At 59.2% G+C, this 26286-nt stretch overlaps 1 protein-coding gene across 2 annotated transcripts in view; it reads left to right on the top strand.

Moving 5' to 3' along the window:
* Window positions 1–26026, top strand: part of OSBP2 (oxysterol binding protein 2) — a 119604-nt gene extending 93578 nt beyond the window's left edge. For both annotated transcript variants that reach the window (XM_065904103.1, XM_065904104.1), the window contains 12 exons: window positions 768–1024; window positions 11850–12042; window positions 12437–12554; window positions 13607–13655; window positions 13831–13977; window positions 14733–14978; window positions 16907–17027; window positions 17267–17370; window positions 17444–17539; window positions 17620–17804; window positions 24147–24373; window positions 24534–26026. In XM_065904103.1, coding sequence (XP_065760175.1) covers window positions 768–1024; window positions 11850–12042; window positions 12437–12554; window positions 13607–13655; window positions 13831–13977; window positions 14733–14978; window positions 16907–17027; window positions 17267–17370; window positions 17444–17539; window positions 17620–17804; window positions 24147–24373; window positions 24534–24676 — 1886 coding nt within the window. In that variant the 3' untranslated portion in view covers window positions 24677–26026. The remainder of the gene's footprint in view (window positions 1–767; window positions 1025–11849; window positions 12043–12436; window positions 12555–13606; window positions 13656–13830; window positions 13978–14732; window positions 14979–16906; window positions 17028–17266; window positions 17371–17443; window positions 17540–17619; window positions 17805–24146; window positions 24374–24533) is intronic.
* Window positions 26027–26286: the final 260 nt, after the last annotated feature.

Below are 26286 nucleotides of genomic sequence, written 5' to 3'. Positions count from 1 at the left end.
AGGACGGGGTGCCGAGGGCACCTGGGGCCCCAGGAGAGGGGGTGGCGGGAGGGGAGTGAGCCGGGGGCCCCTGCAGCCCGGTGTGAGGGGGCTTCTCTGTAGGCAGACAGACTAGCCCGCGGTGGGGGGCGGGGGGAGCATGGGGCTGGACTTCACCTCCCCGAGCCCCATCGCCTGTCTGTCATCCGGGGGTGGCACAGTACCTGCCTGATAAGCCCGTTGAGAGGCCACGGCCGGTGTCTCCACGCGCAAGACCCCACAGGCGAGCATGGCCTTGCTCCTCGGGGGAGCCCTCCAGCAGCAGGGAGGGGCTGTGACTGTGGCCTGGGGGTCTCTGGGGGGCGCGGAAGGTGGGCCGGCGTTGGGCCGGGGACACAGCGGGGAAGCCCCGAAGCAGGAGCAGCACTGTGTCTGCAGGGAGCGGGCAGCCTGGTGCCGCCGGGGGTGGGCGGAGAGCAGACAGCGAGGCGAGGTGCGGGCAGTGGGGGGAAGCGGGGTCCGTGGGGCCCGGCCTGTGATTCGGGGTCTCTGCTTCTTCCGGCAGCCTCTGCGGGGCTGGGTTGGGTGCTGCCCACCCCTGCCTGCACCCTGCACAGCTTAGCCAGGCCCTGTCATTCAAGCTGGTTCCCTCTCCGTCCCACCCGCTGGGGGGCTGGCGGACACCCCACCCTCACCCAGGCAGCTCTCTCTCCCGGCAGCTCTACCTGCCCCTCCGTCCCGGCCTCCCCCCCGCCGGGCCCTGAGAACCACGCCGCGTCTCTCCACAGATGACTCTGGGGACGACGAGGACGGGACTCCCTCCCCAGCCGACAAGAGTGAACTCCACGGCGCCATCAGGAGCCTCTCGCTGAAGCTGGACGACCTCGGCACGTGCAATGAGCTCGTGGCCAAGCACGGGGTGGCGCTGCAGCGCTCCCTGAACGAGCTGGACGGCCTCCGCGTCCCGGCCGAGAGCGGCGAGAAGCTGAAGGCGGTCAATGAGCGGGCCACCCTCTTCCGCATCACGTCCAATGCTATGATCAATGTGAGTGCCCGGCCCGCGGGGAGGGGCCCCCGGGCCGGGTCGCTGGCCCTCACTGTCGGGTGGAGCCCGGAGCTGGGCGTGGGACCCGGTGGGGGCTTCCTGGGCACGGGAGGCCGTGCCGAGCAGAGCAGCGAGCCCCGTGCCCACAGCGGGGATGCGACTGCCACACTGCCCCGCCACAGCTGCTGCCCAGACGCGGCGTGTCCAGGACCCGTGACCGGGGGGCTCGTGCATGTGGGGTGGGGGGCAGGCATTGAGGGGTCCCTGGGCCAGCAGAGAGTCCCAGCTGAGGCCGCTGCAGTCTTGCCCACCTGAGGGTAAGGGGCTGAACGAGGGGACACGTGTGTGGACTGAGGGTTCAGCCCCAGGGGTCACCCTCTGCACGGGTCCTGGGAGCCACACGGGAATGTGACCGGGAACTCGGAAGGCCTCTCTATCGTAGCAGAGGACAAGGCTGAGCCAGGCCGCAGGGCCCGCCCTCTCTCGGCCTGATGAGTGCCCCCTCTGGACACAGGCCTGCTGACCACAGCCTCCCATCCAGGGGAGCCCCCCAGGAGGGCACACCCCGGCCGGGCTGGCAGCGCTGGGAGCCGGGGCCAGGCATGGGGAGTGGAGGCAGGTCCAGAGGACAAGGCCCGGGCAGGTGTCAGGCTGGCCACAGCGGCAGCCGGTCGTTCCTGGCTGGGGACTCGGGCCCTGCAGCGAGAGGCCTGAGCGGAGGCTGGGCCATCCGTCCAGCAGCAGGGGAGCCAAGGGCAGTGGGACGGCGGGGCTGGAGCCCACCGCACGCCCGGCCCCTTCACCCCATCCCGGAACTCCAGGGGCCTGAGTCAGCGCGCGTCTCCCGGTGCCAGGCCAGAGGGCTGAGAAGGCGCCCAGCCTCCCCGCCTGCCGAGCCTGGAGCCGCGTTGTCTCCACGGGCCGCTCTGGTTTTTCCCAGGTAATGAGCTGCTCGGTTAGCATCTCTAGCCTAAAGAATTTATCGGGCATCAGAGGCTCGTCTGTGTTTACGAAGCCATAAAGACGGCTTGCCACCTGAGCACCTAAAGAATTGTGTGGGGGAAGGAAGCTGAAGCCCAGGGGCTGGTCAGGAAGCCTGTGGGCAGTGCTGGCACCAGGAGACGCGGGCCGCGTGGCGGAACCTGCGCTCCGCCCACCATGAACGTGACCCCGAGGAGGGTCCCTCCGTGTCTGGCTCCCATGAGGGGCAGAGAAGTGAGGTGCTGGGTGGCCAGGCTCGAGCAGAGGCCCCATTCCTTCCGGGGACCCTTCCCTTCAGCTGCTCCTCGCCCGGCAGGAGTCGGCGTGGCTCTGGGCGGGCGGTCTGCGTGGCTGACAGACAGCGAGCGCCCAGACCCCCACCGTGTGCAGACGGGCCGCACAGGCGGCACAGCCCCACCCGGCCAGGCCTCGGCCTCCACCCCGGCTTTTAGGAGGGGGTGGACTAAGGAGCTGTAACCGAGGCCCGTCCCGCCCAGGACCCCTTACCCTCCCCATGGCCTCACTGTTGATACCCATGTGGAGAGCTGCCTGGGGCCTCCAGCCGCTAAGTCCAGCTTGTCTAAGCTGAACACAAGCCCAGGTCTGTGCAGCCTGTGGGGGGAGTGACAGTCCTCGTGACGATTGGGGTGAGACCCCCAAGGGCCACAGAGGCACCTCCTACTCTGAGGTCAACACAGGGAAGGTGCCTCTGCCCAGGCCAAGCCCCATGTCAGACGCCGAGACCCTGATGCGCCTCTTACCTTTGGGCAGCAGCTGCACGGGGTCTTTCCTGCAGCGGTGGGGACCCAGCATGGGCGGGAGCTGCCCCAGCTGTCCCCCAGGTCTCACGGGAGGAGGAGGAAGCCGGACCTCCCACTGCTGGGCGCCCCTGCCTCTCCACCACCCCCTCCCAGCTCCCTGCCCTGACCGAGGGGAGCCCTCCACAGGAACCTGGGGGATCTCTCCTCCCACCCACTCCCGGCCCCCACCCTGCCCCAACGGGGGGGACTCCTCCATGGGAACCTGGGGACCTCTCCTCCCACCTCCCGTGGATGGTGAACAGCTGTGGGGTCTCCACCGCACAGGCTCCAGTTGAGCCTGGGTCGTGGCAGGGGAGCAGGGAACGGGCCGGCTGGTCAGGCGGTCACCTCCTCGGGAGGGCCCCAAGCAGGTGGCACCCGCCCCCGGGGAGGCGTCTACTGCACCTTCACTTCACCCGGGAGTCTGGGGCTGAGCAGCCTTCAGGAGAGAAGCAGAGGGGGCTGCTGAACCTCCTTCAGATCTGTGAGGAGGCAGCGCTGTTCTCAGCCTTTAGATCCCAAGCTTCCAGCAGGACAGGGAGGGAGGCGCGCTGGACAGTTTCCAAGGCCCCAGGGACTGTGGCGACTGAGGCAGGCCTCCCCGTGGCCCTGCTCCCCGAGGGCGCCCTGCTCCCCAAGGGCGCCCGGCCCTCAACCGGAGGGTGGCCCCTCTGGTGCATGTTCGAGGGCAGGGGAGCTGGGGGTCCTGCATCGTGGATACTGCAGTGTTGCCCTGCTCTGCTGCACCTCCTAGAACACCCCCCTCCCACCCACCGATGCTGGACAGATCCCTGCTCATCTTTCTGAGGCCCCTGGACGTCACCACAGCCAGGAGGTCCTCCTGTTAGATCCCGCAGGGCCCAGGGGCACCACTGAGCCCACCGACCAGCCTTTAGCCCACTGTTTCCACGTCCGATCCCCCGCCAGACGCCGTACCCCTCAGGTCGAGCGCAGGTCTCACCTGTGGCCCTAACAGAGGCCCAGTGGGGCTGCCCGAGACACCACGTGGTGACCGCACTGGGCCTCACGTCTCAGGAAAGAAGGTCCAAGTGGCCCACATCTCACTAACCCGCTACAAAGTCGTTCTAGGCCCACTTCCTCAGCTGCTGTGTCAGGAAGAAAGTGTGGGCCCTGCCCCAGGCCAGGCCCAGAGCAAGGTGCAGCACCGCCCCAGTCACCTGGCCTTGCAGACGTGACCCGGCCTGGTTGTGGTGAAATAGGAACAGGGCTTTATGCTGTCAGATCGTAAATGCGATTTTCTCACGGGAGGTCACCCGGAGCCCACCCACAGGCCTGTCTCACAGTTCACCTGGCTGGCTCAGCCCTGGTGCCAGGGGCAGCGATGGACCACTGACCCACAGGGAGCCAGAGAGAAAGAGAACCAACTTCCCGTGGTCACACTGCCAACAAGGCGTTCCGCACGCACCCCCTCCCCTGGCCCACTCAGCAGCGTATGGTGGGGAGACTGAGGCAGCTGCTAAGGATAAGAGCTCAGGTCTTGCGGCTCCAGAGCCCCTCACTCCAGCCCGTGGCTTCCTAGGGGACAGGAGGGTCAGGAAGCCCTCGTCTGCCCACGCTCACCCCACCTCCAGCCCCACATCCCCGCCTATCCCACTGCCCTGTTGGCAGGTCCATGCATCTCCGGGGCTTTTTAAAGTTTATTTAATTGAAGTACAGTTGATTTAGGATGTTGCACTAATGTCTCCCGTATAGCACAGTGCCGTAGTTAGGCACATGTTCACGTTCCTTTTTTGTCCTCTTCCACTGCAGCTTATCCAGGGTGCTGACGCAGTAGGACCTTGTTGTTTCATGGGCTTTTCTACCCCAGCATCGTGCCCGTCGTCCCCGCTGAGCTGGGCGCCTGCAGGGACTGGACGCGTTTTCCCTCGTGCTCTGGGAGCCCTGTAGCTTCCAGGCGTGGCACAGAGTCTGGCATGTGGCAGCGTCAGTGAACGAGAGAAAGACAGCGGGGTGGGGCAGAGGGTTGTGAGAGAATGCAGGAGCGACTGAGTGAACCGCTCAGTGTCTGGCAGAACGCCCCAGCGAGCGAGTCCGTGAGGCTGATCAAAGGCGGCCCGGCGGGCCCATGCTGGCATCGCCGACTGGGTAACTGTGCATCACTGCCACTTAGGAGGAGCCTCACAGCGCCGTGAGCGACCGGGGTTCCTAGGCTGAGCCTCTAAGTGTGCGGGCACCCCCAACCTGGCCTGGGTGTGGAGGCCGCAAGCCGCACCGGGGAGCCGGGACCCGCCCCGTGTGACAGCAGTGGCTGCGTCAGCGTCAGAGGGGGCAAAGGGCAGAATTAACACGTCACCAGTGCGTACTTTGGGTGTCAGTTTCCACGGGGTGAAAGAACGCACTCCCGTTTTCCTCCTCCCCCGAGCATGTCTTTGTGGTGGAGCAGATGCCCTGGTTTGGGGCTGGCGGTGACAGCAGGCGCCCGGGACGCCCTGGCTCCTTCCTGGCATCTTGCTTGCTCCCCACAACGGCCGCATGAGGTTGGTGTCCTTGTCACCGTCACGTGTATCACTCAGGCGCTGCCCCGAGGCCCAGAGCGAGGGGAGCCCCAGTGTGGAGGTGCTGGGCCCCCTGGGGGGCTGACAGCCTGCGGCCCCTCTGAGCTGGGCAGGAACAGGGTGAGGGCAGCTGGCAGGTGAGCAGAGCTGGGGGGTGGGTGCGCCCCACAAAAGACCAGATAGTTGAGATGCCAGAAGCTGGGGGGTGGGGCCAGGTGCTGGCCACCAAGGCCCCCGACAAGGACGGAACCTGCACACAGGGTCCCTCATTTACCAGGGAAGGGAGCAGCCCATAAGGGACACGTCCTGCTGCCTGCAGCAGAGCTGGCCCGCGGGGTGGGCTGCAGACCCTGACGGCAGGGGCGCAGGGCGCTAGAACCCAGCAGAGCTGGAGCTGAGGGGGGCCCAGCTCCAGCCGGGGGCGCTGTGAGAACAAAGGCGGGGTGAGCAGATGTGCTGGTGGCGGGGGAGGCGGACAGCAAGAGTGGGAAACCGCCGCGGCAGGACAGGCAGGTGGGCACAGGTGAGGACAGGTAGGTGGGAGCAGAGGCAGCAAGTCTGGGCACTGGGCCGGGGCCTCGCGTGCGAGGCATCAGAGGAGCGAACCGGGTCAGAAGGGGCCCCTTCCCACTGGAGACCCTCTGGGGCTGCTCTGAGCCCCATCTGGAGAGCATGGGGGCCCCCCTCCGGGTCCTTCCAGGGCCCATGGGCAGGCTCCCGTCTGACCCACCACTGCTTGGCTCCCAGCAGCTTGCTTGCTTGGGGCCTGGGGAGAGGAGTAAAAATAGATTCCAGGACGGTCTAAAATCAGTCAGCAAACTGGCATCCAGATGGGGCCAGCTCCTGCCCACCAGGGTGAACTATTTTGAGCCTGGAAGAAGCTACTTTAAAGTATTGACGGAAGTGAGAAGCCGCCCTCGCAGGGCCCTGAGCAAGTACCCTGCACATCCAGGGAGGGCTGGCCAGGCTGAGCCACGCCCACAGGAGCAGAGGGCGTGGCCCCAGGAGCGGCTCGGCCTGGAGGGGCAGCGAGGCTGGTGGACGCACAGTGTGGCCACGTGGCTGGTCCTGAGCCACAGGGGCCCCCTGGAGAGCCTGGCACCGCTGTGGCTCCTGGGAGGCCCTTGTTCATCTCAGAGCCCGGGATGGCTATGCTTTTCCCCAGGTGGCCACCTGTGCCCTGGACAGTACCTTCCCACCGTCAGGAGGCGAGCGCGGAGGCCAGCCACTCCTGGGTGAGAGAGGAAGGTGGCTCCCTGGACCTGGCATGAGCTGCTGGCCATGCAGAGGGGCCCGCGGAACCTGTGGCTCCACAGAATTCTCCCCCATTCGCCGCCTTTAGTACCACGGAGCAGTGGGGGCAGGTCCACAGCAATGCTGCCCACGGGAGGGTGGAGCAGCCCCGGCCACCGCCAGCCTGGGAGCCCAAAGGCTGTGAGCCAGCCACAGGGCCACCCGCCCCGGGCAGGGCCTGGCTGCTGCAGGGGGAGGCATGGCCCCTCCCCGCATCCTCGCTGCGAGCCGGGCGAGCGGAACCTGCTGGGTGTCGAGGGCTGGACCGTCTCTGAGCTGGTCCTGTGGCCCAGGGCTCCTGCCTCACCTCATCTGGCCCTTGGCCCCACCTCCTCTGTGGCTCCGAGGGCCACCCAGTCGACACCCACAGTCTCCCTGGCACCCTCCTTGTGGCCCAGCCAGGGCGGCCGTGACCAGGCAGCAGACTGATGGTTTCTGAGCGGACGCTGGGAAGGCCGGACCCGAGCAGGGCTCCCAGCTCTGCAGACCCTCCTAGACTTTGGGAGGCTCCCTGGGCCACGCGGAGAGGGGGCGCAGAGACCCAGGCGGAGCCCCGATGCCCTGCTCGCCCGCCCACATGTGGGGAGCAGGGAGGCTGTGGCTGCGATGAGGATTAGGATTGGGGGGACAAAAGCAATTAATGCGCGTCTTCCTTCCCCCGGGTGGAGCTGGGCCAGGGACACAGCCCAGACCCTCGGCGTCTGCCCCACGGGACACCTGCTGGGGTTATCGGCAGCCGCTTCCCTTGGGCCCCAACGGGCTCCCCTGGTGGGCAGCCCTCAGCTGCCTTCACAGGCCTGCCCCTGGGTGGGCGGCAATGCTGTGAGGGGTCCCAGTGCGGGCCCAGGGCAGTGTGGGGAGCTCTGCGGCGGCCCGGGGCGCTGCTTCTGTACAGGGCGGGGCACAGGGTCTGAAGGACAGGACAGGGCCTCAGGGAGATGAGATGTGACCGTGCTCTCAGCCAGGGTCAGCCAGGCCCTCCTGGGGCTGCTAGGAGCCACCCCCGGCTGCCTGCCCATCACTGGGCCCCAGGCCTAATCCAGCTTAGCGAGCCCAGCTCAGCATTCTGGGCGGCGGGGCCAGGCCAGCCCCTGCCTTCCTCTGCGCCTGCCGGGATGGGGCCCGGGGAAGGGCGGCAGCCTCAGGGGAAACCGCTACCTCTGGGGACAGACACAGGTAGGCAGCTCAGGGCGGCGGAGGCGCGGGCTCCCATCGCCTGTAGACGACCCCCACCCCTGATCCCTGGCGTCGGTGGGAACGGCCCAGCCCGGCCACGTGCAGTCCAGAGGCAGCCCTGGACTCCCTGCCTCTGCGGCTCCATGTCGGCCTGTCCTTCAGAGGCGGTGAGGTGGGGCCCCCCGGGTTTTCAGCAGGCAGCCCTGGCTGTGTCAGCAACAGCCGCAGCTGCAGGGCCCAGGCGGGGCAGCATCCCGAGCCGCCTGGCTCCATGGCAGGGAGGCCCTGGAGGCCACACCAGCCCAAGGGGCACCCAGACAGGCATAAGGATCCAGCTTGACAAGGGAGACTCAGACCCTGGCCCTACAAGCGCAGCCTGCGGTCTTGAGCGGGTCCCTTGGCCTCCCTGAGCTGTACGTGCTCCTCACCACACTTGTAATGGTTCCTCAGTGCTTGTGAGGATGCCCCTGACACCCCTTATCCCCAACCTGTGGGGGGATCAGACGGTGGTGGGGCTGGAGAAGGGGAGGAAGACACGGGGGCCACATGGGAGGCGGTGTGTGGGGAAGGACAGGGCCCCGGGATGAGTGTGGAGGGGGTCTGGGATCAGGTCTGAGAGAAGCTGGGCAAGAAAGGGGTTGTTTCTATGGAAGGGAGCCTAATTCATCTTCATACCACAGTCATCTTTCCCTCCTTGGCTTTGTCACTTTTTTAAAAAAGTATTTGACTGTGCTGGGTCTTAGCTGCAGCACGAAGGATCTTTAGTTGCAGCATGCAAGTGGCTGTTTCCCTGACCAGAGATGAAACTTGGGGCCCCCTGCATTGGGAGTGTGAAATTTTAGCCCCTGGACCACCAGCGAAGTCCCTTTTTTAAAATTGATTTACATTGTTGTGTTAACTTGAGGTGTATAGGAAGATGGTTCAGTTATTCATTTTTCTTCGATTCTTTTCCCTGACAAGTTATCACAAGATACTGACGAGCGTTCCCCGTGCGGTACAGTCATCCTTCCATCTTCCCCTCTTTGCCTTTGCTGGTAGGGAGCTGAGGCCATGTGGAGTTCTCTGAGTCTGTGTGAACTACGTCGCTTGACCTTTGGCTGTTTTATACTGTTGTTTGTGGCTCTTTCACAAGGATTGTTTTAAACGCTCTGAGTTATATAAAAGCAAAGCACCCACCTATGTTAAAACTCGAGGGGTGCCTGCAGGAGCTGTGTGGCGCTGGTGGGGAGTGACGGCGGCAGGTCCCCCGGAGCAGTGCTTATTAGGCGGAGGCGAGGCCAGAGGCCCTTGTGGAGCTGCCAGACCAGTCCGATGGGGCAGGCGAAGTGCCAGCGGGCAGGGCCCCCCCAGACCCCAGGAACCAGAAAACCGTGAGCACCCACCACGTGTGTCACCCGTGACAGGGCCCCACGTTCGGCACAGCCCTGGTCCCTTCACGCCCCGCCCAAGACGGGTCGGCTGGGGCCCTGGCATCCTGCCCTGCTCACCCCTGTTGGCCTAGGCAGCGCCTCCCCCTGGGCCTCAGTTTCGGGGGCACAGGAGCCCCCAGCAAGGGTCCTCCCTGAAGCGGTGGGCCCAAGGAGACGAAGGCACACCCCTCCCGCCAACGCCAGGCCTCTGGGGTGAGTTTCTGACACCACGACACACCAGCTCTGTGGCCCGGGAGCTGACCAGACCAGCAGCAGAGGGGACTGGCACCGCTGCGGTCAGGGCACCTCATCCGGTGGCAAACAGGTGGCCGGAGTCCAGACGAACCTGACGGGGCACTGGGCCACGCTTGGGGTCAGCAGGGGAAGGCTGGCGGCTCAGCCGGGGTGGGCTGAGCTCTGGGTTACGGACCTGGGATCCTGGGGCTCCTGTAAGCGTGTGGGATGTTTCTGAGGGGTGCTTGGCCCTCCTGCCCCTCTGCTACCTCTTAACCTGCCAGCGCACACCCAGGAGCGAGGTGCCTTCCGCTCTGGCCCCTGCAGGGGTTTGTCAGCGGCTGCTGTCAGGACCCCTGCCCTGAGGGTTACTGTGAGGAGGGGCGGGGCAGGGGTGGAGCTGGGGGCCTGTGGGACCCAGGGTGGGAAGGCTGGGCTGCAGGTCACAAACCCGGGAGCAGGAGCGCTGGGCCTGCAGCGGGGCCTCCCCAGACCCACCTCGGCGTCTCTGGGTCGTGTGGCAGTCTGTGGTGGCAGCTCCACTCTAGGGGGTGGTGAGCCTTGCAGAGCCCACTTAGCCCCAGGCCTGCAAGGGCCAGGCTGCAGCCTCTCACCTCGAGCCTGCTGAGCGCATAAGGAGCTTTCCTCCCTCCCCCAGCCCGTGTCGGGACACCTGTCACAAATCCCTGCCCCGCTTGAGAAGCGTGTTACAGTGGCTTAGGTGTGGCCGGGCAGGGATCCGACCTGCCAGGGAGGGCAGGGGCCCCTGAACACACCCCCTCCCCAGAGCCTTGCAGGGCAGCTGCTGGGGACTGAGCCTGTTTGCTCTTTTGTCAGACAGGGACGGCCCCTCTCCTCCCACCTTGAGGACTCGGCGGGGTGAGCGGGGACAGGGGCTCACGAGTGCAGGGTCTGCGGGGCGTTCCTGTTGTGGTTCACGGACAGGACGTGCACCCAGAGCAGCCGAGTGGCCCAGGCAGGACTCTGCCGTCCCCACTCTGATCACTCACCCTTTTCTGGCTTCCTTGAAGGGGGCCCTGCCCGCTGTGTGCTGTGAGGGGTAGGGTGAGAGGAGATGGGGTGACGGAGGGAAGGTGCCTGGGAAGGGCTTGTTAAGGGGCGACGTGCAGAGCCAGCTGAGTGGCCGGCCCTCTGGAGCCCCAGGCCAGGGCCCGTTCCAGCAGCCAGGTCGCCCCCGCTGGGGGCGCGGCTCCCTGTGGGGCGGGAGAGCCAGCTGAGCCCAGGCAGGGTGCAGGCACGTGCTCAGGGCCAGCCTTGATGAAGAGGGTATCCGTCAAGTGCTCCCCAGCCCGGAGCTCCACATCACCCCCCTGGCTCCCCCCAGCGGCCCTTCAGATCGTGCTGCGTGGTCCCTGTGGCCGGTGAGGGGCCCCGTGCCTTTCTCCCTGCAGGACTCATCTCTAACCCTTGGGGAGGGGCCACGTGCGGTGTTCATGGAGCCCAGTGGCTGGTGGGGGTGGCGGCCTGAGACCACCCATGCCGCTTGGGCTGAGAGCCAGTCTCCCTTCTGAGCACGTTAGAGGGGTCCAGAAAGGGCAAGTCCAGAGGTGTCCAGCTCGGAGCTCTCTGCCCTCCAGGGACAACAGAGACCCATGTGGTGATGGGAGCAGAATGACCAGACCCTGCTTCCTCAGCGGGTGCTGGAACCACCCCACCTGTGGACCTAGGAGGTTAAACAGAATCTGGATGTCATGGTGGGCCACAAGTCTGAAGGGAACCGCAGAAGGAGAGCTGATGTGTGACAGACTGTGTGGTAACTCGGTAAAAAGTTCTGAGTCCCAGTTCCTTTGCTGGAACTGGGGGCTTCCCTGGAGGCTCAGACAGTAAAAAGAGTCTGCCTGCATACAGGAGACCTGGGTTCGATCCCTGGGTGGGGAAGATCCCCTGCAGAAGGAAATGGCAACCCACTCCAGTATTCTTGCCTGGAAAACCCCATGGACAGAGGAGCCTGGCGGGCTACAGTCCATGGGGTCGCAAAGAGTTGGACACGACTGAGCAACTTCACGTCTCCTTTGCTGGACAAGACCCTTTAGCTCTGGGTGGCTTTCTTCCTTCTGCACCCAAGTCAGGGTCAGGCCCGGGCTGCCAGGAGCGCGCTGCTTCCAGCGGGGACGGGCTTGTGACAAACCTCGGCCCGCACACAGCGAAGCTGGGGCCCCGCCCTGAGAAACACCCAGCGTGCTGGCTGCGGCTGGCAGCACCGGGCTTGCTGCTCTCGAAGGGCGTCTCGAGGGTGGGCTGCCAACCAGGGCGGACGCCAGGCTGGCTCTGCGAAAGCCGGGGTCTCCTGACCCCACGACAGGCACAGGGGGCAGCGCGGGTGTTTCTGAGCCCTTTGGGGATGCCTCCCCCGGGGCCTCCCTCCCTGCTCACGGGCCGCCCCCTCGCCCCCCAGGCCTGCAGGGACTTCCTGGAGCTAGCGGAGACGCACAGCCGGAAATGGCAGCGTGCCCTGCAATATGAGCAGGAGCAGCGCGTCCACCTGGAGGAGACCATTGAGCAGCTGGCCAAGCAGCACAACAGCCTCGAGCGCGCCTTCCGCAGCGCCCCGGGCCGGGCCGCCAACCCCAGCAAGAGCTTCAGCGAGGGTGAGTGGGCGCCGTCCACCCGCCCAGCACCCGCGGCACCCCCTCCGCCAGCTGGCTCCGCTTCCGCGGCCCCCGGGCACGCACCCCCGTGACAGGCACGGGCTCCAGATGGGCCCCGTGGCTGCACCTCCCGGGTGCCAGGTGCCGCTCACCCAGCCTGGGGCTCGCAGGTCACAGGCGCCCGGGAAAGGGAAGCTGGGCCACTGACCAGGGTGTTCGGAGCACGGGGGAAGCTTCGGGAAGGAGGGGGGCTCCCTGAGCAGAAGGCTGAGAGCAAAGCGCGTTCCGGGAAGGGAGCAGGGCAGCCCGGGCGGGCGATGGGGGCTCTGGGCTGCCCCGGGGGCGGGGGGCCGGCGAGACTGCCGACTGAGGTGGCGACGGCGTGTGTCCCTAGGAAGCCTCTTAGCCAGCAAAGGCGAGGACAGCGAGGAGGATGAGGACACCGAGTACTTCGACGCCATGGAAGACTCCACGTCCTTCATCACCGTGATCACCGAGCCCGGCGAGGGCAGGTGGGCGGGGCGCCTCGGCTCTCTGCACTCGGGGGTTTCTTTTCAGTCTTGCTCCGGGTGCTGGTCTCGCTTACACTAGGTTCTGTGCCTCCTTAAATCAAAAATACCCAGACGACGTCTGTACGGGGATTGCACTTTAAACGCAAAGCAGGGCGCTGCCCTGCCGCAGAGCCGTACTGGGTCCCGGGCTCTCCCTCAGCATTCCAGAGCAGACCAGAGACAGGAAGACTCTCATTCTCCATCTCGAAGCTTTTGTTTCATTTCTCGTAAAAGCTAGCTCTTTTGGGATCTTTCTGAATACACGTTAGTAGCAGCCGGGACAGCGGACGGCCAGGCTGCCAGTCCCTGGGGCCCTCAGGACGCGCCCAGGCGTGCGGCCGAGCTGGCAGGACGTGCGTGGAGGGAGCAGAGTGAGGCGGGGCCGTGGGCAGGGAGCACGGCGGGCGGGAGCACGGGCTCCACAGGGTTAGGGCGCAGGCCTCCCAGGGTGCCTCAGGTCCTGATACCGAAGGGGTCAGAGGGCCGGGGGGCTGTGTTGGCTGGCATGGGGGCCCCGACCTCGACCTGGGGAGGAGCTGCCTCTCCAAGTCCCAGGGACGCTGGCAGAACTGCCCGCAGCAGCCATGCGGCCCCCTGCCCACGACGTGCTCCCTGCCTGTCCCCAGGCGCATCAGGCTTCCCGGCAGCCCCAGACCCACGCCTGTGCCACTGCCCCCACCCCAGGCGGCCGTCCCTGGCCCCTCAAAACCCAGCCAGACCAGGAGGGGTGAAATCCTGTGGCTGCTGCTCCTCTGCCTTTGTGGACCAGCGCGGCTCACCGCCTCCCTGCCCTGGGTTCTTCCAGGGAGAGGCCTGGTTTGGCGTCCTCTCACCCCTGAGGGAATCTCTGGTGGCTCAACAGTGTATTTCCAACTCATCTTCTGTTTCCCGATAATATTTGAAACAGAGTTTTAAAATTCTGACCGCCCAGTGGGCTGGATAGAAGGGGGTCAGGTCCCCAGGAGGCCTTGGGATTTGTAAACAGCTTGCCTTCTCGTTTGTGTTTCCCACAGAAAAGCTGAGGCAGGGACTACAGGCTCCGTGGAATGGACCGCAGACAACGTGAGTGAGGGGACCCTGGCGGGGGGGAGTGGGGAGGCGGCACTTTGACCTCAGGCCCCTGCGGGGGTCCTGCACCCTGGGTGCCTTCATCTGAGCTCAGGCAGAGCCTGCCCCTTCCACCAGCAACGGGCTGGCGCTGGCCTCTGCTGACAGGCGAACTCTGCTTCTCTGGCAGATGCTAGACGATGCCTCACTTGTGCCCCAAAGGCCTCCCAAAGTCAAGAGGCGTGTCCGCATCCCCGACAAGCCCAACTACAGCCTTAATCTCTGGAGCATCATGAAGAACTGCATCGGACGGGAGCTCTCCAAGATCCCCATGCCGGTAGGGGCCAGGCAGGGGCTCCGGGGGGCTGTGCTCGCGCCTGGAGGGGAAACAATGGCCCTTGGGAAGTGCACGCAGCCCTGGGGTCATTTTCTTAACGGCACACTTGAGCACGTAAGGCAGTATTGAGGCGCGTCCACCGGCACTCCTGATGTTCCCCCAGGGCAGAGGTCTCAGACTGGGGAAGGAGCCTGGGAGGGCTCTGCTGATCAGACGTGGGGCTCACGGACCCCCGCCTGCCCCAGCGGGAGGGGAATGGCGGGGCTGGGCTGGGTGTAGGCTGAGTAGGCCTGCCCACTCCGAGACGGGCTGCCCCGGGTCCCCACCACAGCGAGGTCCCCACGCTGCCGACCCCAGCGGCCTCTCCACAGGGGGGAGCCGGGGCTCCAGGTCACATTTGGTGTCACTCTGTGACCCAGGGCAGAAAGCTGCATGACAGCTCAGAACACAAGGTGGACCCACGTCGTCCACTCACTCACTCGCTCGGTCCCTGACTCCTAGGAGTCACTGCTGAGGCTCCTGCATCCTGGGAGGGGAGACTGAAGGTAACCTGACAGGTCTGCCAGGGCCACAGGGCGGACCGTGGTGAGGACTTGGAGAAAACGGAGGCAGGGCGTGGGGAGGCAGGGCGGCAGGGGGCCTCCCAGTGACGTCCCTGGACCGGAGCGGAGCAAGCCTGCGAGGACGACCCCAGGTCTGTGCTGGGAGCGGTGGACGGCCCATGCAGACCCGGACTGACCCCACGCCCGCCACAGGTGAACTTCAACGAGCCCCTGTCCATGCTGCAGCGGCTGACGGAGGACCTGGAGTACCACCAGCTGCTGGATAAGGCGGCGCGCTGCGGCAGCGCGGCGGAGCAGATGTGCCTCGTGGCCGCCTTCTCCGTGTCCTCCTACTCCACCACCGTGCACCGCATCGCCAAGCCCTTCAACCCCATGCTGGGCGAGACCTTCGAGCTGGACCGGCTCGAGGACATGGGCCTGCGCTCCCTCTGCGAGCAGGTGAGGCCCACGCCGCTCCAGCTGGGCTGGGGGTCAGGGTCAGACCAACGGGACATGGACTGACCCCGGGGGCCATCAGGCTGAGGTCAGGTCAGGCAGTTGGGTCTCCCATCGGGGGCAGGTCTGGGGTACCCATGGAGCAGGCTTCCAGGGACGGGGGGCCGCGTGGGAGGAGTGCTGGGGGGAGGATGCCCCTTACGACCAGGAGCAGTGGGGCAGGGGCCTCTTCAGGGTGCCGTCAGGGAGCCAGGGGGCCTAGAGTTGCTGGGGTCTCCGTTGAGCTGCAGGCCTGCGCCCCGTGGGCTGGGGTCAGCGATGGCGGAGGCTGGGGGTGAGGAGCCCCAGGCCCCACCCTGGCACCCTCGTCCGCAGAAGGGTGGTTCCATTGGTGCCGCACCGCGTGCTGGGGGGACAAGGCAGTCAGGACAGACCGGGTCGGGCTGCCACGAGGTCCTCTGTGTCGGCCGCTGCCGCGGGCCCAGGAATGAGCTCAGGACGCCGACACTGCGGTCCTGTGGCTGGTTTCCAAGGCAGGCTCGGCCTGTGGAAGGCCTGACCGGGGGAGGTCAGAGGGCGGGCAGACGCGCCTTCCAGAGGGGCAGCGTGGGGAGGGGGCTGGGGAAGGCGGCAATGACCAGGGTTCCCGAGCTGAACAGAGCTGATCCGAACCCACAATGAACCGGGAGGTGCTCGCACTGGGGGGCCTCAGGGGCCAGGGCGGGGATAGCTACTCTGTGAGTGGATGGTTCTGGCTCTTTTAGGAAGGAGGGTGGTCTGGGAGCAGCCTGGCTGACAGACTGGGGGAGAGACAGCCGCTGAGGGCAGAGAGAGGGGAGCAGGCGGCAGGAGGCCTCTGGCTTTTCTCTGTGTGGAGGCATCACTGGAGGAAGAGGAGGCCGTTTTAGGGGGAACCCCACCCCCCGCACTGCCATGGGGAGAGCGCAGAGGGTAGGAGTGGAGCAGCGGGGCTGGAGGCAGGGTGGGCTCTGGATGCTGTTTTAAAGAACAGCCAGAAAAAAAAATAAAGAACAGCCAGGATTTGCTAAGGATTAAGGAGGAGCGTGAGAAGAGGGGCCAGGCATTTGGTGTGAGCGCCGGGTGGACGGGGCCATCTGCCCAAGGAGGAGGCCGAGCAGAGCTCCAGGGCACGGGGTCATGTCCTGAGTTTGTGGGGGTGGGCTCCAGAGGGGGCCCTGGCAGCTCACTCATCACCCAGGGGCGGCTGGCAGGTCCAGGCTGTGGAAGGAAGGGGGTACCGCTGTGGGGAGTGTCAGGAGCTTCTGGGGGAGGGCTGAGCCCACAGCTGCCGCTCCGGATGGCCGCAAGGAGGGGCTTCTCCCCAACCCTGAGACCAGGAGCCACAGAGATGAGAAGGACCGGGTGCGGGAACGCTGATGCGGTGGATGTGGTGTCCTCAGCAAGACACGGTCGGGGTGCCCGGTGCGGGAGAGGACGGGGCGGAGGTGCCCGGTGGGCCGAGCAGATGGCACCACCATCGGGCTGGGCAAGAGCCGGGCTGGCTGGGGGCGGCCTCAGCGCGGCGCAGCAGACGAGGCCTCTGCAGGCAAGGTGCAGCGTGACTGGAGAGTGGCCCGCAGGCCCCCTAGAGCCCGTCACACTCACTTTATTCACCCCGTTGCCACCCCACCCCACAGCCCAAGTCAGGTTAAGGTGTGGAGACCCCCAGGCCCCTGGCTCAGGCCCGCGGGGGTGGGGCGCCCGCCCTGCCTCCACCCACCCAGGCTGCCCCACTGCCACGCCCTTGCTCTGCGGCTCTCCTAGTTCTGGGGGTCCATGCCCCCCTGTGCATCTGTGACTCCCACAGCCACACGGCCCTTCACACTGGGCACGGGGCGCTGCCCCCAGCTGGCTGGGGAGGGGCCTGGGCCGGGTCCACAGATGCTCACGACCCGTGGGCCTGGTCTCAGGTGAGCCACCACCCGCCGTCCGCCGCGCACTACGTCTTCTCCAGGCATGGCTGGAGCCTCTGGCAGGAGATCACCATCGCCAGCAAGTTCCGGGGGAAATACCTCTCCATCATGCCGCTAGGTGAGCGGGGGCAGAAGACGCACTGGGGATGGGGGCGGGTGGGCAGAGTCTGGGGCCTCCGAGGGTAACACGAGCCCCCCCACAGGCCTCCTGGATCCCCCCCTGGCCTGCGCCCTGTCCCCAGCCTGTACAAATACCGCTTCTGGTCCTCAGGACCCCAGGATCATAGGTGGGTGGGGCAGGTTGGCTGGGACCCAGCATGGCAGGCTACGACCTCTGACCCTGTGTCTGGGTTCCAGGTGCTATCCACTTAGAATTCCAGGCCAGTGGGAATCACTACGTGTGGAGGAAAAGCACCTCGACTGTGCATAACATCATCGTGGGGAAGCTCTGGATTGACCAGGTCAGGGGGTGCCCCGGGGGGGAGCCACTGGCCCAGGCAGGTATCAGCCACTGACCACCCCCTCCGTCTCCAGACAGGGGACATTGAGATTGTGAACCACAAGACAAAGGACCGGTGTCAGCTGAAGTTCCTGCCCTACAGCTATTTCTCCAAAGAGGTGGCCCGGAAGGTAAGCACGGCCACCTCTCGGAGCCTGGGGGGACCCCGGAGCGGGGCACGTGCCCACAGTGGCCCTGCCAACGCCCACAGGTGACAGGAGTGGTGAGTGACAGCCAGGGCAAGGCCCACTATGTGCTGTCAGGCTCCTGGGACGAACAGATGGAGTGCGCCAAGATCGTGCAGAGCAGCCCCAGCAGCCCCAGCTCAGACGGGAAGCAGAAAACCGTGTACCAGACGCTGCCGGCCAAGCTGCTGTGGAAGAAGTACCCGCTGCCGTGAGTGGGGCTGTGGGGCGAAGAGCGGGCAGGAGAGGGGGGCACGAGGAGGTGAGCGGGCCACGGACGCTGGGGGGGCGACCCGCCCGGCCGGACAGGAGGCACGCAGCAGCGTGGGGAGGGCTCTGCCCCCGGGTGAGGGGCAGACACCCAGCCGGAGTCAGGCGTGACACAGTCTGTGACAGGCAGCAGCCGGTCCTACTCGGAGACTCTGAACAGTCTGATGCAACAGGTCCCCACAGTCCAAGGCACGAACACAAACATGAAAGGAAGTGCAGGAAACAGGCAACGATAAAAACTGGCACAGCTGATTCCAAAGAGAAGCAGACAAATTCTACAAAAGAAAATTAAAGTAACTGAAATTGAGACCTCCACAGAAAGGTTTAATAGAGTGAACCCACTGACTGGCTACAGGTCAGAAGAAATAATCAAAATCTTCAGATAAAGAGAGAAACCCTGAAAGAGACAAGAAGCTAGAGTGAGAAGGCTGGCCACCTGGGGACCCAGAGTGAGTCCCGGGAGCAGCCCCACGGACACCCCTGGGGCCTGGCGTGTGCGGTGCACGTCGAGTTTGAGAGCAGGGTCCAGCAGGCAGGTCAGAGTCCAGAAGAAAGCGACCAGCAGAGGGGCAAGCGGCAGAGAATTTTCCACATCTAAATCTATACAATGAAATGTTGAAACCAGATCAGAGAAAATATTACGTAGCTAGATTTTTGAAAGACTTTACTTTCCAAGGAACAGTAGACAGACAGACACCTCCTCATTGGCAATGTCACAGAAACTTGAAAAAAGTCAAATGAAATCTTCCATGTGCAGAAAGACTCACTGCCAGATTAGAATTAGTTGCACACATGGCAAGAACATCTTTACAGACTGAAGTCGAAACAGGCATTTTCCAACAACTCCTTTTGCCACCAGCAGACCTGTACTAAGGGACAGAACTCCGAGATGGGAAAACCAAGATGTGTGAAATGAGGAACAAAACCTACGTGAACAGTGAAGAAATAAGAACCTCTTTATGAAGTTCAAAATCTAAACATTAAATACAACTGCACTCCTCAGTCCATGAAGTTCTCCAGGTCAGAATACTGGAGTGGGTAGCTCTTCCCTTCCCCAGGGGAATCTTCCCCACCCAGCGATCGAACCCAGGTCTTTCTCATTGCAGGCAAATTCTTTACCCTCTGAGCCACCGGGGAAGCCCAGGAAAGGATTAACTGGAAGGAAAATTTTCAAAGGCCCTTCTGCCACCCAAGTGGAGGTTCAAGATGCACACTAGCTTCTGACTATGTCAACTATGTATATTGTAATTCCTAGATTAACCACGAAATTAATGCTTACTTGGAATCCCAGAAGGAAAGGAAGAAAAAGAAAAATAGAAAGGAGAGAGAAATAGTTGAAAGAAATAATGGAGATAAATTTCCCCGTATAAAAATGAAGACATGAAAAAAAAAAAAAAAAGAAGATACGAAAGACCTTGGGTTTAAAGGGCCCGTTAGCATTCCAGAAACAAAAAATAAAGAAAAACTTCTGCCTAGATCACACTATACTGAAAACTAAGAATACCAAGGAGAAAATTCTAATAGCTTCCCAATAGAGAAGATTTCAGTAGAGAATGAAAAATCAAATTGACATCAGATTTTTTTAACAGCCAATGCTGGAGTAATATTTTCAAAGTAATGAAGGGAATGAAATTAGAAGGTAAAAGTTTTTGTCCAGTTGAGCTATCATTCAAATATGAGGCTGTGATTAAAAAAAAAATTCTCAGGTGAACAGCCCCAAAAGTTCTGGCACACAAAAACCCACAAAGAAAACCGTATTGGACATTAACTTTAAAAGGGGGAGGGAAAAATCCAGAAGGTGCTATAGTACATTACATGAAATAAAAGATTGTGTGTGTGGAAGTAATTACTAAGACCAAAGGAAAAAAGAGAAAATATTCCCACAATAATCCAGAATTAAAGAGTGTAGATGATGTTAACACGATGGGCTTTGGGGAGACAAAGGACACCAAGTGATGTGAAGGCAGAGACCGATAGAAGATTTTTAAATCACTTAAAATATTTTTTAAAAAGAAAGGCAAATAAAAACAGTTAACACAGAAAGCATAGTATATAGATGAAATACTAGTTACAAAGCAAAATACTGGCTGAATTTTTAAAAATCCAGATGCGTGCACCTTCTAAGAAAGGTCCAAAGTATGAAGATGGGCAAAGACTGAAAGTAAAAGATAAACATATCATGAAAACACTAACCAAAAAAACTATAACAGCTATGTTATTATCAGGTAAAAACAGGCAAAAGCATTATCAGGAATGGAAGAGTTGCTACATGATAAAAGATTGAGTTCTTTGACAAGATATAAACAGTATGCATGATACAGACAGTATGCACGTAGTGAAAGGGTCTCAAAAATACACAAAGTACATACTGACAGTAAAGGGGGAAATGGATCAATCCATTTGGATCAAACCACAATGGAGACAGAGATTTCAATACACTCCTCTCACTTGTTGAGTTAAATGGGGAAACAAAACCCAGCAAAATGGAGAGCAAAAAGCCACAGGATATCCATACAGTTATGGCTACAAGAGACAACATGCCTTGTCTCAAACATACACAGAATTTATGCAAAAATCAATTGTGCACTAAAAAGAAAGCCTCAACAAATGTACAGAGGGTGGCACACAGACCACAGTCTATGATAAGACAAATAAAAAGTTACACACAATATGTCAAAAAGTCCCCACATATTTGGGAAAAAAATTTAAGTTGCTCATGGGGAAAAAAATTTAAGTAACTCATGGGGAAAATAATAAATTAGAATGGGAAGTTTTAAATGCTTCTGAGGAAAAAAAACAAAGCTGGCTAGATGTACCAAAGGCAGTGCTTCAAAGGAAATTTTTGCCTTAAATAGGTATATAAGCTTATAAAGTCTCTCTCATTCTAAGAAATTAGGGAAAGTTCAACATACACACTGAAAGAAAAAAGAAAATATAGTAGAAGTAAAATAAAGTTTAAAAAGTAGATCTTTGAGGGAAAAAATAAACAGAAAACTACTGGCAAGACTGATCAAGAGAATATAGAAATATGTATTATTAATGTTTCATTATGTTTATTATATTTAAGGTATAGAGAAATCATTAAAATTCAGACTGGAAAGACAAATTTTTAGAAAATATATTTTTTCTAAATACAATTTTTCTTGTAGAACTGAGTCTAGAAATAAAAAAGCATGAACAGTCCTATAATTAAAGATACTGAAGCTGAGGTTAAAAAATTCCTACAGGGCAAACACAAAGCCCGAGTCACTTGGTGAATTCTACCAAGTTTTCAATAAATAAATAAATATCCCAATTTTACACAAAATCTTCCAGACCATAGAAAAAAGAAGAAATATTTTATTATACTGTGAGGCAAATATAAGATAGCTAGTACCAAATTAGGATAAAAGAGCAGTAGGAACACAATAATAAACCCTTTTTCACTCATGGATAAGCACAATCCCAAAATGACACATCAGAAAATGCAACAGTATTAAAAACAAAACAAAACAAAAACATTCAGCAATCATATTTTGAGTTTATCCTGGGTACACAAGGATGATTTTCTACTAGAAAACCCATAAATAAATTTGTTACATTAACTGATCTAAACAGATACAGAAAAAGCATCTTATGTGCCTCAACATAAGATTAACATGCAAAAGTCAGTTACATTTCTACACACTAAAAAGAAAACAACCTGAAAGTACAATTTAAGAGAAGACGCCAATTATCGTATCAGAGAATATCAGGGACCTTGTGGTAAACTTTACAATATTTGTAAGACCTCTATAGAGAAAAGCATAAAACTCTGCTGAGATATCAAGAAAGAGGTTAATGAATGGAGAAAGATACCATGTTCACGGGTAGAAAGACTAAATATTTATAAAAATATCATGATCCAAAGAGTCAGTGAATCAAACAAAATCCCAGTAGTGGTTTTCCCGGTGGCTCAGTGCTAAAGAACCACATGCCAATGCAGGGGACATGAGAGACACGGGCTCAGTCCCTGACTTGGGAAGATCCCCTGGAGGAGGGCATGGCAACCTCGCTGTCCTTGCCTGGAGAACCCCATGGACAGAGAGGCCCAGCGGGCTACAGTCCACGCCAGCACAAAGAGTCGGATACAACTTAAGTGACTTGGCACACACAGAGTCAGCAAATAAGCAAAATCCCAATACTGAACTATTCATGGAACTTGATATTATGATTTTCAAATTTATATTAAAGAATAAAGGGCCAGGATATTTCTAAAGAAGAACAGAAAAAAGAGGACTTGCCCTACTAGACCCCAGGACTTATTTTGAAGCTGTAGTTTAACAGAATAGTGTTATATGTATATATAGTGGATATGTATATATCTCGGCTCCATAACAAAGGTGGCATTATCCTATCCATGCAAAGATGGCACCATCCACTAAAAGGATCTAGAGAAAATGGTTATCCGTACAGAAAAAGATTAAGTGACTCTCTCCCTCACATTGTAACAAAAATCAGCTCCAAATAAAGGACTTAGAATAAGTATTAAGTCTGACTTACTGTTAAACAGTTAAACTCTAAGTAGGAAATATGGATGAGTATCTTCTAAAACTTAAGGAACTACATATTAAGTAAGACAATAACACTGATGTATTCAATTAAACTTGTTAATTAAAAGAAATTTGCTCATTAAAAGATGATTTAAAGAAAGTGAAAAGACAATAAACTTGGAGAAAGTAATCACAATATATACACCTGACAATTAATATTAAGAATACGTACGTATTCTACTCCAATTAAAAATAATAATTTAAAAAAGAATACATAAAGATGACCTACCTAGGGCTTCCCTGGTGAGTCAATGGTAAAGAATCCTCCCAGCAGTGCAGGAGACATGGGTTCAATCCCTGGTCTGGGAAGATCCCAGACATGCAACTAAGTCTGCGCACGACAACTCCTGAGCCTGTGCTCCAGCGCCCGGGAGCTGCAGCTCCTGCAGCCCTCACGCCCTGGAGACTGCTCCACAGCCAGAGAAATCGACGCAGGGAGAAGCACCGCACCTGGAGAGCGGCCCCTGCTTACCGCACCTAGAGCGACCAAGACCCAGCACAGCCAAAAATAAATAAAAGTTTAAAAACTTCTAACTAATAAAGCAAAAACAATGTGCAAGGAAAGTGCAAGGGTCATTAACAAGAATTTCGCAGAAAAAGAAACATGGCCAGTCATCATAGGAATATTATCAACATCATTAGTAATCAGGGAAATGCAAATCAAAACCATATGAGGTATGCAGTTTTACCATCGTTTGATTTGAAAAAAATGAAAAGTCTGGTGATATCGAGTGTTGAAGATATGGATCCACAGTATCTCTTATACATCACTGGTGGGAGTGTGAGCTGATAGGACCATGACGGAAAGCAGTGTGAGCTTACCTCCTAAAGAAGGACATCACAAACTCTGCAGCCCAGAAATCCCACTCTTAGGCACTCAAGAGAATTCCTATAAGTGTATAACAAGAAACATGCGTAAGATTACTCCAAAGCAAAAACTTGGAAACAACTGAAGGAACCCAAATTTATAGGATGAGTAACCAGTATATTCACATAGTGCAGTATTTACAGTAGTTGAAACAAATGAACAGCAACATACGATATAGTTAAATCTTAGTAATATTAAGTCTAAAAAAGCAAGTCCCAGAAGGTCATATATATCATGAAATTCTTTTTATACTTAAAAACAAGTAACTAAAATACATACACAGACATACATACACACTTAAGGATACACAAAGATGCAATAAAATTGTACTAAAAGGAAAGCAAAGGACTGATAAACCCAGGAGACCTGCCAGTGGCTCCCAGAGAAGGGAGTGGACTGGTGAGTCTTCCCTACGGTGACATGTAGATCTTGTAGGATTCTACTTTTTGGTTAGGTGGGAAGGTTGCATTAATACAAGCAGGCCATGTAAGGGCCAGTGTACCAAGTACCAGGACTAATCCAAAGCGCCTGAGGTCCAAAAAAGCAGCAGTACGGGCAGCTTCTAAATTTAAGGCTTCAAAAAAGCAGCACAGGACATGCTTTCACACACACATTAGAGGAGGTGTGACATTGTGAAACACTTCAGGCAGATGACATGAAAAGTTAGATGAAAGGGGCAAGTTCCCAGAGAGGTGTAAGGCAGCAGAAGAGATGCAGGTCGTGGAGCCTGCAAGATGCAGGCAGGAAGGGGTGGGGGGGCCTCCAGGCCGCGTGTGGGGTTCAGCGGGCGGACACACGGGAGGGAAGCAGAGGTGTCCTGACTGCTCCTCCCGCGGGACCGCAGGGACAACGCGGAGAACATGTACTACTTCTCCGAACTGGCCCTGACTCTCAACGAGCACGAGGAGGGCGTGGCGCCCACAGACAGCCGCCTGCGGCCGGACCAGCGGCTCATGGAGAAGGGCCAGTGGGACGAGGCCAACTCGGAGAAGCAGCGGCTGGAGGAGAAGCAGCGCGTCAACCGGCGCCGGCGGCTGGAGGCCTGCGCCCGCGGCTGCGGGGCGGACGAAGGTGAGCGGCGGGAGAGGGGCCGGCGGGAGGGCCGCGGGGTCTCCCGGGGCAGGAGGGGGTGTGGGAGAGGCGGGGGCGTCCCAGCAGCGGGGAGGGGCCGGGGGTGGCTTTCCCGGGTGCACGCGTCGCCCACCCCCGCCCCCCGCGTGCCGCCCCGCAGAGAAGGAGGCCGAAGTGTACGCGCCGCTGTGGTTCGAGAAGAAGCTGGACCCGCTGACCGGGGAGATGGCCTGCGTGTACAAGGGGGGCTACTGGGAGGCCAAGGAGAGGCAGGACTGGCACATGTGCCCCAACATCTTCTGAGCGCCGCCCCTGCAGGTGCAGGGCCTGCAGGGCCCGCTCCACCTCCCGTCCAATGCGCTCAGGGCAGCCTCAGTGGCCCGCCCGCCCCACCTTTCCCTTCCGTTTTCTAATAACACTGTTTCGGGGCTCTCACCTTGGAAGGAGGAAGTGCTGACCCGGGTTCTCTCAAGCCCCCAGGTGCCCCGGGTCGCCCACCCCCCTTCATCTCTGGCTGGGGCCCCCAGCTCCAGTTTCCACAACTCAGGCAGGCTGGTCCAGGCCCTGGGCTGCCTCAGTCACCAGCCCCCCAGGGAGGAACCGGCCCCTCCCAGGGAGCCACTTCCGAGTTTTTTAGAAAAAGTTCCCTCCCATCTCTTTTCAGCCGAGATGTTCAGTGACCACTTTGAGTACAGCACTTGGTGGGCAACTTGCCAAGTGTGCTTTCTTGCCACACGAGTGTCCCGGCAAGAGCCCCTTCTCTCTAAGACATCAGGAAGCCAGACCCTCTAGTCAGGAGCACCCTGCAGCTCAAACAGCAAGGCCCTCTGTCTCCGAGCTGCCGGCCCCCGAAGCCCAGGACCCCAGAGAAGGGAACCAGGAGAGCACAAGCCTCTGGAGCTGCAGCCCCACCCACGGTGGGGAAGGGGCCCCGAGGGGCCGCCATGTGGGTCTGAGGACACCCGCGCCTGTGGAGCCCCGGCCCCCTGGGCTGCTCCCCAGCCCCGAGGGGCCTGGCGGCCTGCGGGTGCTCCCGCCACAGAACCACGCCCAAGTCAGCAATAAGAACGAAGCCTCGGCCCAGCCTGGGCCGGTGGCCTGGGCACCCGAGAGCCCAGCGTCCCGCCCCTGGGGTACCCCATCTCAGCACCCCTGAACTCTTTATTTGCCTGGTTTATATATATGAGATATAAATATATATAAAATAGCTATTTTGCTTAAATTTCTATGGTATATAGAAGTGAAAAAATGATGAAGACAGGCTGCTCCTGTCTGAGTTTGGCCTTCCTCTCAGCGATGCCCCACCCTCTCCTCAAACCCCCTCCCAGTGGCTTCTGCCAACCGAGGGGGGGTGATGGGACTGGACCCCTGTGGCCACTGTCCCAGCCCCTCAGAACTCCTATTTCAACCTTTCACACTTTGGTTTGATCCTGAAAATTCATCACAGGGTTTTACTTTCTACTCCAGCACTGGTTCTGTTTTTATAAAAATACAAAAGTGAAAACACCAACATATGAAATGCCTTAGGGTGCCCACTGGAGGGTGGGCAGGTGGCCCCACACAGACTGTGGCAGAGTTGTTCAATGTTCCTCTTTGCAAAACTGTTTGTGAGTGAGCACCTTCTGACCAGTAATAAAAATAACCTTGGATTTGGAGTTTTCCATGGCCCTCTCCCTGCATCTGTCCACGACTGGGTGAAACAAGGCCGACACAGGAGAGCGGGGGACAGCCCACAGGTGGCCCAGGGGAGGAGTGTTGGTCTGGATGGGGCAAGGGGGCAGAAGCCCTGGTGGGACAAGGTCTGGGGAGGAAGGCTGCAGAGGGCTGACACGGCACCCAGCAGACAGCCGCCGTTTGGCCTGGGGCCAAGGCAAGGCCCTCACCACTCTCCACGGGAACACTGGCCCTGGTGA

The sequence above is a fragment of the Muntiacus reevesi genome, chromosome 13, assembly GCF_963930625.1.
Source record: "Muntiacus reevesi chromosome 13, mMunRee1.1, whole genome shotgun sequence".
Lineage (NCBI taxonomy): Eukaryota > Metazoa > Chordata > Mammalia > Artiodactyla > Cervidae > Muntiacus > Muntiacus reevesi.
Note: the sequence above shows the minus strand (reverse complement) of the source record. Positions and strands in the feature narration are given on the sequence as shown.